This window comes from Parus major, chromosome 2 (genome assembly GCF_001522545.3).
Source record: "Parus major isolate Abel chromosome 2, Parus_major1.1, whole genome shotgun sequence".
Classification (NCBI taxonomy): Eukaryota; Metazoa; Chordata; class Aves; order Passeriformes; family Paridae; genus Parus; species Parus major.
The window spans coordinates 113952601-113967955 of NC_031769.1; the positions used below are offsets into that span (position 1 = coordinate 113952601).

The 15355-nt window shown below is 37.2% G+C and overlaps 1 protein-coding gene across 2 annotated transcripts in view; it reads right to left on the reverse strand.

The window, feature by feature from the left end:
* TOX (thymocyte selection associated high mobility group box) overlaps positions 1-15355 on the reverse strand; it is a 217457-nt gene that overhangs the window by 37313 nt on the left and 164789 nt on the right. The window contains exons 4-5 of one of the 2 annotated variants that reach the window (XM_015619518.1): positions 6882-7160; positions 6-236 (exon numbers count right to left, since the gene is read on the reverse strand). In XM_015619518.1, the coding sequence (XP_015475004.1) occupies positions 6-236; positions 6882-7160 (510 nt within the window). The remainder of the gene's footprint in view (positions 1-5; positions 237-6881; positions 7161-15355) is intronic. The other variant, XM_019005777.1, reaches the window with a different exon arrangement.

Sequence of the window (15355 nt, forward strand, 5' to 3'; positions counted from 1 at the left end):
TGTACCTGTTTTTGTTCTTCTCCTAAGCCGTCCCACATTGAAGCTACAATTTTAGAGACTTCACCAAAAGTAGCATTGGGGTTTTGGCCCTTGATGGCTGCTTGAGTGTCTCGAAAGAATAATGCATAGGCAGACACAGGCTTCTGTGGCTCATTTGGGTCCTTCTTCTTCTTCTTTTTGGGAGTTTTCGGTTTCTTTCCTATATCTGAAGCAGGTCTCTTCTCGCCACCGTTGACCTGTAACATAAAATTAGGAAAGTACTATTAAAAAAAGCCAGTTTCATTCACTCCAGCCACTGTTACAACCTCTGTGATGCAAAATCTTTGGATTTTGCATGCAGAAATGGAATTTCTGTTGTTATCTTTGATAAACCAAATGTTGATACTATTTGCATTAGTCACATATATAAAATTCCCTAAAAGTATTTTGGATAATGCTATTTTTTCCCTTAAATATTTTGTTTCTCTTTCATATAATGCTATAATCTCTGTCATCTTTTTACTTTTTCTAAGTTTTATTGCTAGTGGTTATAACAAGAAAATAATGAGAAAATTCAAATGAAATTGGTTTCTCTATAGCCTGAAAATCAGTTCAACAACATGAACCATCTGCAGACAGCAGGAACACTGTCATTTCTACCTTTTGCTTCCTCTCCTCTTTCCCTAGAATGACCCCAGACTACTGTTCAAATCAATTTCTTCTGCAGCTGGTGGTATATCTTCCAGAGTCTTTGAGGAAAATCTGGTTGTGAACCAAGCAATTCAAGTTACAGACATTCCCCTACACACCTTGTAATTAAAGTCTGAAGAAACAAACCTTTACTAGTATAGAGAGTTTAGAGCCCTTTAAAGGATCTGTTTTGGCCTATCTGGATTTAACTGAGTAGATTTTGTATCTGCTCATGTAAAAGCAAATGGTTTGAGGAAAGGAGTGAGAGATGAACGGTGTATGGAGGAAAGCCCATGTGCCTTATTTATGCACCACCTGAAGAAACCCTGCACATGAGCATTTGTGCAAACCCCAAAGCAAATAGGTTTTCCAAGAGAAGCTGGTGAAGGGTCTGGAACTGCCTTGTGAGGAGCAGCTGATGAAACAGGGGTTCTTTAGCCTGGAGAAAAGAAGGCTCAGGAGAGACCTTATCACTCTCTACATCTGCTTGAAAGAAGGTTGTAGCAAGGTGAGTGTTGGTCTCTTGACCTGTTACAAGCTATAGAATGAGAAGAAATGGCCTCAAGTTGCCCCTGGGGAAGTTTAGATTGGATATTAGGAAAAAATTCTTCACCAAAAAGATTGTCAAGCATTGGAACAGGCTGCCCAGGGAAATGGTGGAGTCACTCTCCCTGGAGAAATTTAAAAGATGCGTAGATGTGGCTCCTGGGCACATGGTTTAGTGGTGAGCTTGGAAGTGTGAGGTTAACAATTAGACTCGATGATCTTAAAGGTCTTTTCCAACCTAAATGATTCTAGAATTCTATGACTTACGAGCACATAAAGGGACAATAACCTGATTCTTCAACACATTGGAGCTCCATGGAAAAACAGCTATTCTTGATATGATCACTTAATTTACTGTAACTGTAAAAATGGTGTGTGATCTCACAAGTGGGTTCAAAGGCTTTTTTTTCCCTTTTGTCAGCATGACCAAAGTACTATGTACTATAAGCATTTTTAAGAGAAGAGAAGATCAAGAGCATAAATGGTATGCTCTAGGCTAAGGATCTACTAGGCATGACTTCTTTCACTTCCTTCTATTATTAGTTTTTAATAATGCGTATCAAGTGGCACAGGAGGATACAGGTGTCCTCATCATTGGAACTGCTTGAGGAAAATGGCTGGAAAGCTTCATTTTGAGAAAAAGAACTTTTTTATTTTCCTGTATGCCTCACTATGTGGTGTCCAACAGAACCCAAACCACTACAGTGAAAAATCTCAATCTCTGTGACTGAGACACAGTGATGTGAAAGTGATGAGTAGAACTTGAAAATGAAGTTGCTCGTTTTCTGAGCATTATGTTACAATAGCTGCAACTTTAATAAAAAGTTAATAGACACACAGCCCATTGTCAGCATTTGGAAAATATGGAAAAACAAAATTGTGCTAGCCTTTACTAAGTTAACCAGCTTTTTGTCTCTTGCTGGTTTTTTTATTCTACAGGGTACAGAAAACTAGCAGTTAAAGTATAATTAACTGGGGCTCTAATTTGAGAACATTAGTCTAAACTTTTCAGTCCAGTGCAGACTCCACGAGCAAGAAGACTTTGAAATAATTAGTTCTATAGTTAAAATTTTACCTGTGTGATTTGCAAACGTATTTCTCCTTTCAGTTAATTTTTGAACCAATGATATTTAAAAGTTCCCTGTACGTCACGATACTACATTACTTCAAGTACCCTTAAACTAGGTGATATACTACAGAAACTTGTGTAAGTGCCTTCTGGTAAGCTGTTCTGTGAACAGCTCTAAAAACTTATTCTCCAACCTTAATGATCAAGAGACTTCAAAAACCCAGTGTTAAAAACAGAGTACTCACAGGGGAAACTCTGTTTGTCTTATATGAAAATAACGAAATAAAAAGAATACCAGAATTCCAGTACTAATAACCTTGCAAATGGCTGAGATGATGGCCTGCCTTATGCTCCCATCAGTCTATCAGCTTCATAGACTCCACTTCTAACCACCAAAGCAGAGACAGATGGAAAATAAAATAAAAACCATATATATTCTGCTAGGCATAGACTTGTGCTTCAAAATCCCTGGAGGTGTAGTTAGCTCATGGTAATCCACCTCCTGTCATGGCTTATTGCTTAATTATGGTGATGTATTTAACTTATTTATCACAAGAAAGCAATAATCTTTCACTTTAAAAAAGTGTACATTAACCATGTTGCACACATAATAGATCACAAGAATATCTAGTGTAGGATTTAAAACTATCAAGTAAGGCACATCGTTGATATCTAAATGTCCCTTGAGAACCTGGAAAATGTCTATAAGCATATTTAAAATAAACTGCAATAGTACCAAAGCCTTTAATGGAGCTAGGAGAGCTGTTTTATGCACACTATCTTGCAGTAATCGCTGTAGTTTAAAATAGATTTTAATCAAGCACCATCTGCATAATAGGCTGAACAGACAACACAGAATTCCACTTATAACTCCTATCATATAAAGTAAATATTGTAAAACCTCTGCCACATAAGGAGAATATGCTGCAGCAGTTCTTTAGTAATTGTGTTTCTGTTATTTAATTCTTGCTACTTGCAGTCCTCTCACTATCTTCCCTCTAAAATACATTATTTGAATTTCTCTCAGAAGTGATATGCAAATGAACATGGCAGAAAACCCTGTTATCCATCTATGAAGAAATACTTATTTACAAACCAGTAATGCTTCCAGAAGTTCACAATTATGCTTGGCAGTAATGAAGTACAAGTTTAACGATCCAACAGTGTGAATTATGGCAAGAATTACATAAATGTAATATTCCAGTGTTCAGGTGGTCAGAATAAGGCATGTGCTAAGTGGCCACTTGGTTTATAATGTTTTTATTGTTACTTATGACTACTAATCTTTATGTTCTCCCTTTTTTATTCTTCTAATGATAGCCCCACATATGAGATTTAGAATAATTAAGGAGCCTCAGTGATGTGCACCCCTTGCAGAGACAATGCCCTTAGTCTGAGGCTACATTTCACAGTTCCATGCTCTTAGCAACTCTCTGAATGCATATCCAACCTTACAATTATGCTACAGTTGTCACTGATCTTATGGTCAAACAACCTCAGCTGTCCTGCTTTTAGAGCAATAGCATGGAGGGAAACAGAGCCCTCTATGATGTAGCTCCTTTCCCTTTCTTTGAGCAAGGGAATATAGAACAGTTGAAGTCCAAACAGCCTATACGAAAGACTTTTTATGAGAATGACTATTGCCAAACAATATTTAGCTGCTGCTGCATTAGTTCTGTGTATGCTGGATAAGGCTTACAACAATTTTGATATTTATCATAGAATGAACATCTGAGAAGCTCAGTATACGAACAATTACATCAGTTTGCATAGCTCAGTGCTGAAATTTGGAATATATATATATATATATATATATATATATATATATATATGATATTGAGATTTCTGTATTTTTTTCTCTATATAGAAATAGGTATAGATTTAAGGACCTCTTTACCAAATATGCTGTGAAAAGACCAGTGGCTTCTTTTTCACACATTTCAGCTGGCATAAACTGAAGGGGGTCATCTGACAGTGAGTTGATTTTCCACTTGGAAATGTACTTTGTCTTTTGATCAGTGTGGGTACACAGGCAAACATCCAATCCTGCTGGTTAAATGGGGAGAATGTCACTATTGCTGTTTAATGACACGGTGAGTTCAGGGGGAGTTGGTTTTTACCAACAGTGCTCATGGCAGGAACATCTCTGACTCCATGAAATAAACTCCAACAGTGACCCCATAACTACAACATGTGCATTCCTAGTGAAGAACTGGCTAATGGGCTCTGGCCCTGATCTATTAAATAATACCACACATCTGCATGACAGTTGATAAACCAAAGAAAAAAATCCAAATTTTGCCAAGTTACATTCAGTTAAAAGACAGATGTTCTCACAAGAGACAGAACAGTCAGTCTATCTGTTCCTGTCCCCATCCAGTTCCTTCCTTCACTGGGAAGAGGATTCCTAGAGTGAGAACTTTCACAGGCCCCTCCAAAGCAACTCAGATAAAGTGTAATACTGGTGTATCTGGGGAGAAAGACCTCCACAGAAAACTGGTTTATTTTGAGTATTCTTATCCACTCACTGGCAGATTCCAGGAAGAGCAACGTGACACAAAGATACGCAGTGGAGAGCTTTAAATCTTGAACTACAACAGTATACTTAACTCAGGCTGATTATTTAACCCCTTTTGTCTTTTAAAGAGGGAACTACAGAAGGACCATAACATGAGATCAGGCATGGCAGCCCACTGCCTGTCTCCATTGGTGGCCAGCCTCAGGTGTTTTCTTGAAGCCCTAAGAAATCCTACAGAAGTCATGTATGGCGTTATCTGCTCCCCATCAAGCTTGCTGTTTAAACCATACTAGATGGAGAAGAATTTAAGCCCTCTGTCAATATTAACCAAATGTAAGATCCTTTAAAACTTTTCTCTTAGCAGTGAAATTATAATTTTAAGATAATGTATCTATTTTAGCACACTGGATTTAATTTTGTGTCGTGCGTTATGCCATTTGTCATCTTTTTCTGCTTAAACTGAGCATGAGATAAATTTAAAGAGAGTTTTCCAAAATATAAAATCCTTTTTGAAAGTTGAACACTATATAAACTGGCTTTCACAAAGAAAGGACCAAGTTTTACTTGGTCTGCAGTTCTTTGTATTTCTCTATTAAAAACATTAGCTCCAGATAAGTACTGCTTGCTTGAAACCACAACCCTACACTTTTGCCAGTGTAGCCACAACGTGCTACAGTGAAAAAGTGCATTAAAGATATAGGTTAAATAAGTTAAATACTTGATAGGAGTAGAAAGGAAATCCTAATTATTTGAATGGGTATTTCCTCCAGAAGTTTAGAGCATCTTGCACACTCCCAGCAAAGTAAAAATATTAACAATGCAACAAGAGTAGCAAATAAATTATTCTGAAAAAAGTAAAGGTTGCCTGGAATTATTTTTACATATTTGAATTCTAAAGTCTCCCTCAGTAAGGAGGTACTCATTTAAATGTATGAATTATTCAGTAATTTTTAAAACCTAAAGTTTGTGAAATCAGGGGAATGTCCTGAAATAAAACTTTTGAATCAGAATTTATTCAAAATGTACTAAAACATATGTCTCCAATTACATGATTATTTTATAGCTTGAGGCATGAAAAACAATACAATGTTAAAACAAATCAGACTTACATTTCTTGACTGGATTATACCTCCTCAGTGACTCACAATATGTTTTCTTCACATTCCCTGCAAGTCTGCAACTTTTCCCCACCAGACGTGGCTGTGGTACACGCTGCACTGCATGTGGCACACACTGCACTGCAGGAGTGCTCTAACACGACTGCTATTTCCCAGTGACCACAAAACAGATCTAAGGAAGTTCTCAGTTTTGACATGCTACATTCCTGGTTTAAGGGGTGACTTAGTACAAAGTCCCAATCTTCCTGTGTCTCAGCTTTTCTGTCTGCAAAATTAAGATAATAGACTTGTGTATTTCTGGGAGGTTTTCAGGATTTTTGGGAGGTTTGGGAGATTTTTGCATGCAAAACCTGCTATATAGATTGACATTTATTCTTTAAAGAAATTTATTATGTAAATTACTCTTATCACTTCATTCCTGTGCTGACATGGAAATGAAGCTTAAACATGTCATAAGGAAGTGTCAGCACCTCTCAAAGTACAACTGCATACAGGGTCTTCCAGATTTTCAAGGTAAGGTTTTAAAGTTCATAGGATCTTTCTGTTCTGGTTGCTATGATGTTCTGTTTACTCATCCTGTGACCAAGTAGCAAAGACTAGCATATTGCACAGACTGTTCATACTTTTTATAGCAGTAACTTGATCTTTAACTAGGAACAAACATCCCTGCTATGCAAGTGAGAAAACTCAACCCTTATATTAAAGTCCTAAAGGAATGACTATCGTTTCAGTGTTTAACAGTATTCCAGTTTGCTCTCACGAAGAGGAATGATGTCATTTACTCGAGCTGCCTGAAGAATTGTCTGGATATTGTAAGTTCTGTATTCATAACCCTTTGTTCACTTCAGTGAACCACCAGCCATGTATAAAGTATCACCTTAATAACTGTGGCCATATCATTCATTGAGCAGGTCCTAAAAATATCCACCAATTACATAGTAAACCTAGCATCTAAGCCTACCTTAGAGCTATCTTCTCCTTCATCTTCATGGACTGAACTGGATGGTGAAGGAGTTGCAGATTTGCTTCCAGGTGGAGAGGGCGAGTTGTGAGGAACACTGTTTCCACCCATATTCAAACCAAGCTGTGCACTGAGCTGGGACTGGTTAATAGTAGTCAGCTGCCCGTGCTGCATCATTCCTGGCTGCCTAATATCTGCAGGTTGAACCCTTGGCCTCATGGTTGCCATCTGAGGATGGGAACTATACTGGGCTCCTTCTGTATTCCGTAAATCTTGCATCTACAAGAGGAAAAAAACTGTATTAAGCATATCACTAATAAAGTGTTCTGTTCCTTTAGACCTTGGTTGGCCTGATTGGCTAGGTAAGGCTTAAAGGAAATGGCAAGTACTTAAATAAACATGTAAATACTGAAAATGAACATAGTAAGGATATGATTGACATTTTCATAACACTGACTGTTATAAAGAATTCAGGCTCTAGCCTCAGCCCTTGGAAATAGCAAAAAAAAAAAAAAAAGCAATGAAAGCTCAACTTTTTTCATGGAGGGAACAAAAGGGCTTTCTGTAACTGCATGTAGGGTATTTCTGAAATGCTAACAAACAGGGACAGCTTTGCACCCTGAAGTTCACATCTAGACCAGACATGAACATCCTCAAAATTCAAGATAACTTCCATATCCTGCTTTTTTAAGACAGGATTTTGGTGGTTTTGAGTTGTGATTTGGGAGCTGCTGGGAATTTTCAGTCTGAATATCTAGTATTAGGTCCAAATCTATTTTAGCTGGTGCTGCCCAATGAGAAACTGGACTTTTCAGGATTCAAACCATTGACAAGAAGGATGCATTGATAGACTGATTAAATGATTTCTGAGTCGATTTACTGCTAAGACATATATGAATGGAAAGCTCAGAAATCTCAGGATTGACAATTGAATCCATTGTGCTATGTGGGTCACTGCTTCTTAGCATTAACGAGACATACTATTTGAATGCGAGCAACAGATTCAGTCTCTGCAAGGATAAGAATTAAAGGCACTGGAGGATGAAACTCCTTTCTTGTCCAGAGGTCAAATGCACCATACACACAGACCTCAGCAGATTGCCTGTAACCTCTTTTCAGTACACTCATACAGAAACACGACAAGTAGCAAAGAGAAGCTCAGATTTAAGCTGAGATGTTCTGTGGGTGATTTAAAATGGAAGTATAAATTCAGACCTGAAATAAAATAGATATGGTTGTCTTTCTGTGCATCAGACAAACATGTGTGTATGAATAAAGCAGAATCTGACAGGAGCTACCATTGTGTAAGTTCCATTATGATAAGGACATGTGTTAGTGGTTCAATATATTAACATGTGACTACATTTATTGTAGTGACAGTCTTTGTTAGACATGTCATCTGAATTGTCTAAAGATCACTCAGATTTTATTTTTTTTTTAATCTTTTTATAGCTCATGATTTCTATAACCTATCTCTTGCTCATATACACACCCCCACATATCACAGCAATCTGTAAGATACCTTTCAACCAGTAACACACAGGAAAAAGCAAAGATAAACCTGTAACTTCACCTTTTATCTTAGTATTGACAGGGTAAAAATGTATCAATTTTAGGGAGATATTTTATTTTATTTTATGAGCTTGGGGATTGATTTTTGTAAAGGTGACTTGTTGGCAGTAAATCAAACTAATAATACCATTAGTTATGACATACTTACCACTTTACATGTACTTGTGTCTCTGAAAAGCATTTGAATTGGCTTCTGACAATGTGACATCACAATTGTACCTGTATTTATGTTATTTTAGAAATTAATAGCTTTTGGTAAAAAAGAGCTATCGATACAAACTTGTTTTCCAAGTTCATTTAATGACTACTAAAGCACCGGAGGAGAGGAGCACAGAGAGCACAGTGGATGAAATCAATTGAAAGCTGAAATTTGAATCCTGGTAGACAGTTATATTTTTAAATTGCTACTGATTTCTTGGTCCCTTTCCTCCAGTATCAGCTCCCTCCTTCCCAAGCATATTAGCCTTGAAAGCTACCATTATCTCTGCCTCTAGCAGAGTACCTGTATCAAAACAGTTGTGCCTATGAAGCTGTAACTGCTGCTCAGATGCTTTGCTCTGGATCCAGCTGTTGAGCTGGGCAGCAGCTGGAGAAAGTGGAGTAACACTGAGGGGTCTACAGGTGTTTTTGGCCAGCATGGGGCAAAAAGTAAGGGGATGGGAACCTGCAGAGTCCCTCATGTGCTGGGCACAGGGAGGCAAAACCCTCCCCAAAGCCCTCCCTTCATCCTGTCTGCAGACTCAGCGTGGGTGTGTGCCCTTCCCAGGCACCCTTCACCCTGCAGGGGCTGAGCCCTCCAGTATTCATGGGGCAGCATCTTGTGGTGCAGAATAAACCCTTCCATGAAGGGCTGGAAAAGCTTGACTGCTTTTTAGGAAAGTTGGGTGTCCTAACAATTTTATGAACTCTAGAAATGTGACAGCATGAAACTCCCAACTCTTATTTTGAATGAACTTCAAAATTATCCATCTCTAAAAGCAGAGCAAGGGCTACCATTTTAATTACTTTCCCTCAAATAAAATATGATACAATTGTTTTAACTGATGCACAGGAAGTTCTACCTGAATATGTGGAAGAACCTCTTTATTGTGTGAGTGAGTGAGTGGGTGACTGTGCACTGGAACAGATTGCCAGGGAAGTGGAGACTCCCTCACTGGAGATTCTTAAGAACCATCTGGATGCAATCCTGTGCCATGTGCTCTGGGATGACCCTGCCTTAGCAGGAAACCTGGACCAGATGACCCACTGTGGTCCCTTCCAACCTGACCCATTCTGTGGTTCTCTGATTCTGTTATTATTCAAAAAGACCTCTCCTTTAAGAGCTTCAAATATCAGATAGATAATACAGAACATTCTGTGTTTGTCTTCTTTAAACAACAAATATTTTTAAACAGTCTGAAATACAATTTTAGCTCCAATACTGAACATAGGCTGTGTTTTCAGATAATAGAACAAGTGAATAATACTGAATGTATCCCCATACAAAACGCATGTATCCCCCATACAAAACATATTTGCAAGAGTACTTTTCACTAGGGAAATTCTGAGGACTACAAATGAGGTGATGGAATAAAAAAAACCCAGCATTTTTCTTTTCACGTGGATTCAGCTTCTCTCCTGAATTTTTAATTCAGTTGAATCCACCTACCTTCAGAAAACCAGGTGTAAGCAGCAAATAAGCTTGTTTAACAGTACACTAGCTCCTTCAGATCCTAAGCCAGAAACCCTCACCTAAGGAACCTGCCTGCAGAGAACAAGCCAATTGTTCTAAGTCCATTGCACAGAGCTGTGGCACTCAGGATCCACAAACATGATTCACATCTGCAGATGAGACTTTTGGCTCACCTCTTTACCATGCACTGCAGAGCCTGCCTTCTCCCATCCTGCCCCTACCTGGTGAAAAAGTGGGATTGTCTAAGAAAATGGAAACTGCTCATTCCTTGAGTAAGAATGGGCAATTAATCACATAAATGTAAAAAGTTGTGAGATCACACCATGGAAAACATGAACTTTCATGTTCCTAAAGGGTCAACAAAACCAAGAACTGCCCCATCTCCTCTGTAGGTTCAAGAACACAGTCAGCCATGAAAACCACACATTTGGGTCATTGCTGTGGCATAATGGTATGTCCCTGTCACAGATGCTGTGACGACCTTGTCTCTACAGAATAGTAACACTAATCAGACACACTGTCAAAATGTATGACCAATTTCTTCTAAACTACTTCAGAATCTGAAACCTCATATTCCTTTTTCTTCCAGATGGAGTTTTACAAAGCCCACCGCTGTGTAGCTGTGCTGGAGCCATATTCAGTATGCAGAGGCAATATTGCAAACCCACTCCTGCCGAACGCAAAGCTGAACAGAAATCCTGACGGATGGCAGAGTGCCAAATGGAAGAACAAAGTTAAAGAGTTTTGAGTGTTACAGAGGATGAGGACAGTCTTAAACTGACATCTTCAACGGTCTCTGTGATGAGGTAATAATGATAATATCTGGCACTTTAATATCATTCTCCATCTGTCAGTTCCAGGATGTTTCACAACTTGAGTTATATTCAGCTTTAGAACATGCCTGGCTTTATTTTGGTTTTACTAATGGGGAAGCTATGATTCATTTCTTTTCATGGCTATTTTTTTTTTTTTCTGTTTGCATTTCGCTTATAAGCGGAAACTGAGCATTCAGTCACGTAAGTGCTTGACTGTAAGTTAAAAGACAGTACAAGTCCCAAAATATAAGGTGTGCGCCAAAGCCCCTTATTGACACATGGGTAGTGCAAAACCAGAACAGGGTTGTCTGGTTGAAGTTGAGCTCCTAATGCCCTGCTCAAAGCTCCTGAGGTACTAAGAATAAGGCTAAAGAGCTTTAAACATCAGTCTATCGTTCATCCCATCAGCTTAGTGTAAAAACAAAGCAAAGCATGCAGTGCAGAATACAGTGATATCATCCCTGTAAAGAAACATCTCACTGGAGGACAATGTGAGTACAGTATCCTAATCACAGAATCACAGAAAATAGTGCTAGAAGGGACCTCAAAAGGTTATTTAGTCCAACATTATCTCACAGCAGGATTAGCTATACCTAAATCATTTCTGACATATGTTTGTCTAACCTCTTCATAACCTCCCTAGGCAATTCTTGTGCTTAACTATCCTTACAGTGGAAAGGGCTTTTTTCCATAATGTCTCACCTAAATCTCCTTTGTTGTAATTTAAACCTACTACTTTTTGCTTTGCTCCCAGTGGACATGAGGAATGTTTTTCTCCTTCTTTACAAGAAAAGTTGTACACAGTAGAAGGCTATTACGACTTTCCTTTTGGTTTTTTCTTTTTTAGACTAAACTAAACCTGAAGATTGAAAGACTTTGTTTATATGCTGTGTTTTCAACACCTCTGATCATTCTTTCTGCTGTCCTCTGGACTATATCCAATAACCTTCATATTTCTTGAAATATTGTGCTCTGAACTCCACAAAACACAGATATTTTCATCTGACACAGCATTCAGATAGAATCCTTCATCTCTCACAGAACGTAGCACATAGCAATAAAAAACCCAAACTGAATTATCAGCCTTTTTGATATGAGGTGGTTAACCCATGCAAAATGCAGAGAGTCAAATTGCAGGACTCTTACCTAATATCCCAGAATGTAACTTTAAGAAGCAAATAATTTTTTTTTCTGAGAAGCATTAGACAGGCAGTTTCAAAGGGAATGTGCTGTTAGCAAAATAATTCACATTATTTTTCTAGTTATAATTAATAACCGTGAGGCAACATCTCTCTGAAAAGCTGTAGAAGTCCCAATTGTCCCTCCCTATTTAGATTAATTTATAATAAATGTTATCACTAAATGAAAGAAGAAAGACAGGTTGCCTTAACAGATCAAAGTAAATACAACAGGTCCAAGCCCATGCAAAAAACGCTAGGGATAATTCACTGGAGATGAAAACATTAAAACATAAGGAGAAATACACAGGGCTTATTCACTGAAGCAAGCAAAGTTCACATATCTCACTACTCCAAGAAAATTCATATCAAGGCACAAAAGACATTTTTACTGTTACCATCATCAGGTCTTGCAATGTTTTTTGTATAGTTCTCTACAAGTTGAATGCTCTTGTGAATATTTTTGATAGATACTGCAGAAGGGGCTGACAGTTCTTTGCTTCTTGCCTGAGTGGTCAAGGTAAGTCAGAGAGTAACATTTTTTTCAGACTATAGGAAACTATGGTTCAATCAACTAATTAAAAGAAAATTGGGAGAAAACCCCAGGGCATCTTAAGTGTTATCTATGAAGAAACCCACAGTGTGCTTCTTTCTTCACTGGCATGACCCACCTGAGTCATCATGTAGGTGTTTTGGACACTCTTTGGTAGGCAGAAGGGATCTCTGTTAATAATAGTTTTCTCATTTATATTCCCAGGAAACTTGTGCTACTACCTGTGCCATATTAAATCTGAATGTTTCTATGTTTCCAAATAATACTACATTAAAATGCACTATTAGCTCTGGTTGTGCCAACCCCCTGAAAAGCCATGAAATTTGCTCAGAAATGTTGCTGCTTTTATTTCAAGCATTTTAATTTTCTTCTATCATAAGCCAATGCATATCTGCAAGATGTTTTCCAGTGACACAGAGATGCTCATGAAAAAAGAGAGGAAAAAAAGTTAATTCCTACATAATCACTTGATTCTGTAAGTGAAGGTTTCAAAAGAGAAGAAAAGATAATATTAAAGTTGCTATCCAAGTTTGTGAGATCAGGCACAATGAAAAGGGATTGTGTTTGGGAAATGATAAAATTTATGATCAAGACAATTGATAAACCAAAAAGAACTAATTTTTTTTTTTCCCCCCTAGTGCTACAAAACGTAAGCAGCATTCATCATACAAATGATGAACAGGCTCCCCAGGGAAGTGGTCACAGCACCAAGCTTGATAGAGTTCAAAAAGTGTTTTGACAATGCTCTCAGGCAAAGGGTGGGACTCTTGGGGATGTTTTGTGCAGGAGCAGGACTTGGATTAATGATTCTTGTGGGTTTCTTCCAACACAAGATATTCTATAGTTCTATACAACCATACATGTTGAAACTTAAAAGAGTGTCTAAAACCACAGATATATCAATTTTAGACACCTTTTGTTCGGTTCATACAGGTGTTCAAGCAGTGGTACCTCATGGTTTTTCAATGTATGTTGATGGTCAGGATCTGAGATTAATGATTAAGTGAATCAAAAGCAAACCATGCAGTTTCATCTGTTCTTTTCCATCATGGTGATGCTCTTTCATGAGAGAGCTTAAAACTTGAGATAACTTGAACATGTGCATTTATACTCCAGAGAAAAACAAAAAAATGACACAAATCTTTGGAGATCTGAAATCTAATAGGAAGTTTGGGTTTACTGATTAGAGTGATTAAAACTGGCATTTGGTACGTATATTCTGTCATGAACAGAGTGATCAAACCCAAAGATTCACAATTTATCCAGTCTTTGTTTTCATTAAAGTAGAAATCATATTTGCAAACAAGTCTTGTCACATATAAGTGAACAACAAAAGATTGAGAAAGATTTTTTTTATGAGAGCCAAGGTTACTGCAAAATGACCACAAAGAACCATTCAAAACACATTAAAAGGAATAACTCAAAGCACTGCCTAACAGAGGGAGGGGAGGTGTGTTTTCATCATCATTTTTATAATTCTCTTCTGTATCAGCTAACTGTATAATGAAAGACTAAGTTTTAAAGTAAGTGGGTATTTGGGGAATATTATAATGCTATACACAGGAGTATTTTATATACTACACCCACTGCATTTTTAGAGTAAATTGAAAAGGATCATTCAAAATTTCTGTTGATTAGGAAAACAGTCTTAAAATTAAACAGCAGAAACCTCACATGTAAAGAGAACCCTAAACAAAAAATAATAAACCCCCTACTCCTATAAAATTTACTACACTAATCTTTTCAAAATCATTCTGTCAAAAATTAAACCACTTCAGGTTGTTTTATATAGTACTGGTTCTGTAAGTGATCTTAAACCCCTTTAAAGCTATTATATACACAAAATTTGACTGCAAAATTTTATAGTACAATCACATAATGGCAAAAATGCAGTCATATACAGTTTCTATATTTTTTGGTACACAGTTAATTTGGTGACTATTAACATTCTTTTCTACTTTATGTTTTAATATCCTTTGAGTCACACAGGGCCAAGGTCTCAAAACTAATCATAAAAAACTACCGACTTCTATTCACTCTAATATAATAACCCTTTATTTAAAACAACTTCCAATAAATTTCATTATAAGAAGTTATTAAAAGGGTTAAAAACCTATTAAATGTCAAAGAATTTGCCTGACTCAAACTTCTAATAAAGAAACAGAATAGGCTTTCTTTCTGAATTATTTAAATCTTTACTGACTGTGCACTGAACCATGAAATTAGAAAAGTGTTATTAGAAGTGTTCTCTGGTTTTTATAAAAGTTGTAGCATAGAATATATCAAACCACAGTCTTTAACTAGACTAGTTAAAGAAATAGGTTTTTAATCCTGAATACATGGTTTTCACTGATATTAAGGGTCATAATTAAAAGTCTGGCCTGGAAGCTGAAGATAATAAAATTATTATTACAGGGGCATACATGTTCATTTGGTATATTCTGGATGCATGTTTCCATTTTAATTTGGACAAATATCTTCAATTTTGTTTGATCTTGCAAAGTCCACTAATTTGGACCCTCTCAGCAAACAATTAAGCTTTTAATAGTGACTCATTTTAAAGAATTAATGGTGAATAATTTGTGTTATCTTTTTCTCTTTTTTAAAGTGTCTAATGCTTAACAGCAGGTATAGGTTGACAGCAGACAAATGGAATCCAGGAAGTACAAGGCAAATATTCTACC